We start from the raw sequence: 4,462 nt of genomic DNA on the forward strand, positions 1-4,462 counted from the left end.
TTTCGTCTCACGTTAGCAAAGGTGACATCAATCCTTGGGATAGGCTCCGCGTCTACCTTCATCACGTCATTCAATCTTCGATAATCCACGCAAAATCTATTAGACCCGTCTTTCTTTTTAACGATCACGACCGGTGGATTGTAGGGTGAGGTACACCGTTCGATGACTCCCAGTTGTAGCATCTCCGAGATCTCCTCTTCTACTACGTCTTGGACCGCAAAGGGCAACGCATATTGTCTCACCCGGACTGGTTCCTCAGTGGTCAGTTTCAGGTCACACGTTACCAAGTTGGTCTGGCCGGGTCGATCTGAAAAAAACCGACTGGTGTTGTCCAATCAATCTCCATACCTCGTCCTTTTCCTTGTCCTGCAAGTCCTCGTTGACGACGACATCTTGCCAAGACTGTTCTGTAGTGTTTCTTTCGGAAAGAGTCCTCTCGCTGGAGTCTTGCGTCGCCGCGCCGCAACTTGGCCGATTCATCCCGTACTCCAGCCTTTCTTCATATTTTTTAACAGATTCACGTGGAATACTTTCTTTCTTCCGCCCACATCAAGCTCGTAGTCGACTTCATTTCTTATACTTGAGACTTCAAAGGGTCCCTTCCATTGCATAATCAGTTTATTGTGATCGCTTGGAAGCAGGATGAGAACCAAGTCCCCTGGTCTCAGTTGGCGAGTGACGGTCTTCTTGTCGTAGTATTTTTTGTACTTGCCCTTGGCTTCTTCCAAACAATGGTGAGCCAACTCGCATGTCCCTTCCAGTTTATTTCTCTATTATAGGACATGGGTGTAGGTCGTCTTGAGGTCAGCTTTGAGAGACTCGTTGGACCATATCTCCTTGAGGATGACCAAAGGTCCGCGCACCTTCCTCCCATAGAGCAACTCAAACGGTGAGAACTTCAGGCTTGCTTGCGGGACTTCTCTGTAGGCAAAAAGCAATGCCGGAAGGTACCTATCCCAGTCTTTGGGCCTTTCCTGACACATTCGTTTCATCATCTGTTTGTTGGTTCCGTTAAATTTCTCAACCAGTCCATTCGCCATCGGGTGGTAAGGGGTGGTCAGTAGACGCTTCACCGAAAGAAGTTTGCTCACCTCCTTCATGAGATCTGAGGTGAAGCAGGAGCCTCGATCGCTAAGGACCTCTGATGAAATGCCGTACCTGGCAAACATCTCTAAAAGCGCTTCTGCCACTTGCTCTGTCCCAATGTTCCTTAAGGGGACAGCGTCCGGGTACCTTGTGGCCATGTCCACCATCGTCAAAATGTATCGGTTGCCCGAACCTGCTGTTGGTCTAATTGGCCCGATGGTGTCGACTGCCACTCGCTTGAATGGTGTGTCGATTGTAGGCATGGTCCCCGGAGGTGCTTTGCCCACTCTTCCTTTTGGCACTGTTCGTCGACAGACGTCGCATGAGCGAACATACCGCTTGATGTCGCTCTGAATTCCGGGCCAGAAGAACTCTTCTGTCGCCAATGCAAGCGTATTCTTCACACCCTGATGTCCAGACATGATGACATCGTGTGCCATTGACAACACAGTTGGCCTGTATCTCGTTGGGAGCACTAATTGCTCAATGCTTCTCCCAGTGGCGAACACGCAGCTTCGGAAAAGCAAGTTGTTTCGAATCACCATGTCATATCTTGTCCGGCATTTGTGTTTCCTTATCACTTTTCCTACGTTGTCGAAGCACTTCTTCAGGGATGGGTCATTCCTCTGCTCCTTCGAGAGCTCCTCTGCTGTCGTTTCAAGGATTGGAACCTGTTTTACGTTCAAGGGTGCCTGTCCTCTATTGCTACCGTTCTTCGCCTGTCCAAGTTCGGCGAAGTTGACATGTGGTATTGTAGAGTGGCTACTTGGGACGTGTCGTGATGAATCAGCTCTGTCCTTCTCGATTCTCTGCTCTTCCATGTCCTCGCAACCCAGATGCTCGGTTCGCGGTGGAATCTCGTTGCTGCTCTGTTGGTCACAATTCCAGGCCGGGTCCGGCTCGTGCGCCTCTCTTGCCTGGGGGATGTTGCCGAGAACTAAATCGTACAGTGGGTTGTCAATACACTTTGAGATAACCTTTCCAATGAAAAAAGGTGTATCAACAAAGATCTCAGCCTCTGGTAGGTATTTTACGGTTCGGTCAAGCAAAAATACAGGGCTCGATTTGCCAGTGTAGCACTCGACAGGGACTAGGCTCTTTTTCACAACTACGGTATTACAGCCAGTGTCCCACAGCACTGTTACCTTCTGTTCCCCAACACGACCTTCAACTACAGGCATGTTATCCCCCAAGAACTTGGGTGCTCGTCCAACGGCCGCATTTACAACTGGGATCCTGCCTCCATTCTTGAGGCTAATGTAGGAATCGTCCGGTTCCTCTTGCGTTTCATCCGATGCTGTCCAGAGGCAAGAAACTTGGGTCTTATCCCCAGACCTCAGGTTGCATCTTTCAGCTTTGTGCCCCGGCTTCCCACAATGCCAACACGTAGGTGGTCTAGAGCATTTGCTTCGACTCTGGCAGTTCTCTGCCTTGTGCCCTATCTTGTTACACAAGAAACATCGGAGAGTTCTCCTTATATCCTCCTTGAGCGCGTTACCGGATGTCCTCATGCTGGCATTAAACTCACGTTCGTCTCCTTTCGCTTTTTCATAGCTCGGTTGAACTTGCGCCTCTAGGAATACGTCAGCCTTTCCTGCCAGATCGTCTAGCGTCGTGCAGTCCCTTTCTTTCAAGAAAACGGTTAGCTTGCTGGAACATGTTTTAATAAACTGTTCGATGAGCATCATCTCTCGTAGCGCCACGAAGCTCTTCTCCACCTCAGCAACTTCCAACCATCTATCAAAATATCCGGCCAACCTTGCCGCAAACTGTCGTCTAGTTTCTCCGTCTCCCGGTTTCGCATCACGAAATTTTTCACGATAACCTTCTTTGGTATATCGGAACCTCTGTAGCAGCGCGAGCTTCACCTTGGTGTAATCCATCGCGTCCGCAGGAGGCATGCGACCAACGACGCTCAATGCCTCTCCTGTTAGACATAAACTCAGGGTGGTTTCCCACTTCTCTTGTGGCCATTCTAGACCTGTCGCCGTACACTCAAATCTTTGCAAATAAGCGTCGAGGTCGTCGCGCTTCTCGTTGTATTGCGGAATAAGCTTATGAGGGCTTGCCCGATGACTTGGCGCAGCTGAATTACTTCGGTCCCCCTCGTCTCGTGCCACGCGAGTTTCTCTTTCCTGAGCCGCGATTCGTAACTCTAAAATTTCGCGTTCTTTGTCTAGTCTGATGGCTTCGGTCTGACATGCGCGTTCTCTCGCTTGTTGTTCTTCTTTTGCTGCCTCGCGCGCCTGTGCTCGCTCTTCTCTCAAATAATTCTTTTCTCGCTCGACCCAGTTCCTGAGCTCTTCACCAACGTACCCCAGCTCTCGTCCGGCCGCCATCAGCTTCTCAGTTTCTACAATCCCGGAACTAGCCATGACAGTACTCCCGCTCTCCCAAACAAGCGTGATGTAATAAGTGGGCTAATATCCTGGCAAGCTCGCCATTGTCACCACCCATTGGTACTAGAGGAAGACAAAGACCATGAGAGTTTCGGGAATGAGAAATACGTTATATTATTTAAGGGAGCGGAAGAACTATAATGAGAAAGAGATAAAAGCAAACCGTCAGAAAAGAAAGAGAGAATTACCAGAAAAAAACAAAATAAATAAAGAAATCTCTACACGCGTCTCAACACTAATCAAAGTTCCGTCGAGTCATAGACACATCGGGTGAATCTCGCTCACGAGTCCTCCGTGGCGTGTCCTCGTGAAGGCGGTTGCCTTCGCCTCGATGGTTGGAGGTCGTAGCGCAGACTTGGCTGGGAGCTGTGCATGGCAGCCCCACGTGTCGGAGTCCGGCGAAGATTCCGTCGACCAGACCGCTAGACTCAGCGCTCCGCTGACCGTGGCAGCTCTTGGCAGGCCGACCGTCGCGGTCCGTGCTTCGCTTCCAAAATCCCTGCTCGGTCGCGCGCTCCCCACCTCGTTTTCTTGCAAATCTTCTTCGTCTTCGATCGCGGCCGCGGCGCAATCATTGCCATGAGGATCGTGACAATGTTCTTTTCCTCCCAGAAACCTGTGCTTCGCTGGTTGTGAGTGGAACGTGACCTCCCGAATCTGGTTCACCTTGTACGGCCCGCAAGTCTTTCACCACGCCTGCGGTCTCAAGCATTGAAATCCGCATTCCTATACGGCCGCCCGGCGCTGCTACAGTTGAAGAACAAATTATATTTAAAAAAAAATACAACGCGCCATGGCAGGGCAGGCATCACAATTTGATAATCCTCAGCCACGCCGGCAGAAAAAAAATCGCGGCCTGACTGGGCCGTTATCGCAGCTCTGTCGGAACTAGCCATCCGTGCTTCTGAGCTCTACGAATGCCGGAGACAGAATGTGCAACTCTAACACAACAGCTCCGCGACTCTATTCTAGTCACC

The 4,462-nt window shown here is 50.4% G+C and overlaps 1 protein-coding gene across 1 annotated transcript; it reads right to left on the reverse strand.

The window, feature by feature from the left end:
• Nucleotides 1-773: 773 nt before the first annotated feature.
• On the reverse strand, nucleotides 774-2,969 carry LOC120849364. Its single transcript, XM_040221570.1, has one exon. The coding sequence runs from the start codon at nucleotides 2,967-2,969 to the stop codon at nucleotides 774-776; it is 2,196 nt and encodes a 731-aa protein (XP_040077504.1).
• Nucleotides 2,970-4,462: the final 1,493 nt, after the last annotated feature.

The sequence above is a fragment of the Ixodes scapularis genome, unplaced genomic scaffold (genome assembly GCF_016920785.2).
Source record: "Ixodes scapularis isolate PalLabHiFi unplaced genomic scaffold, ASM1692078v2 ptg002746l_1__unscaffolded, whole genome shotgun sequence".
In the NCBI taxonomy this organism is placed as follows: Eukaryota; Metazoa; Arthropoda; class Arachnida; order Ixodida; family Ixodidae; genus Ixodes; species Ixodes scapularis.

Excerpts from the sequence above, each read along its gene's own strand:
- LOC120849364 (XM_040221570.1), bottom strand. The coding sequence starts at position 2,969 with ATGGATTACACCAAGGTGAAGCTCGCGCTGCTACAGAGGTTCCGATAT.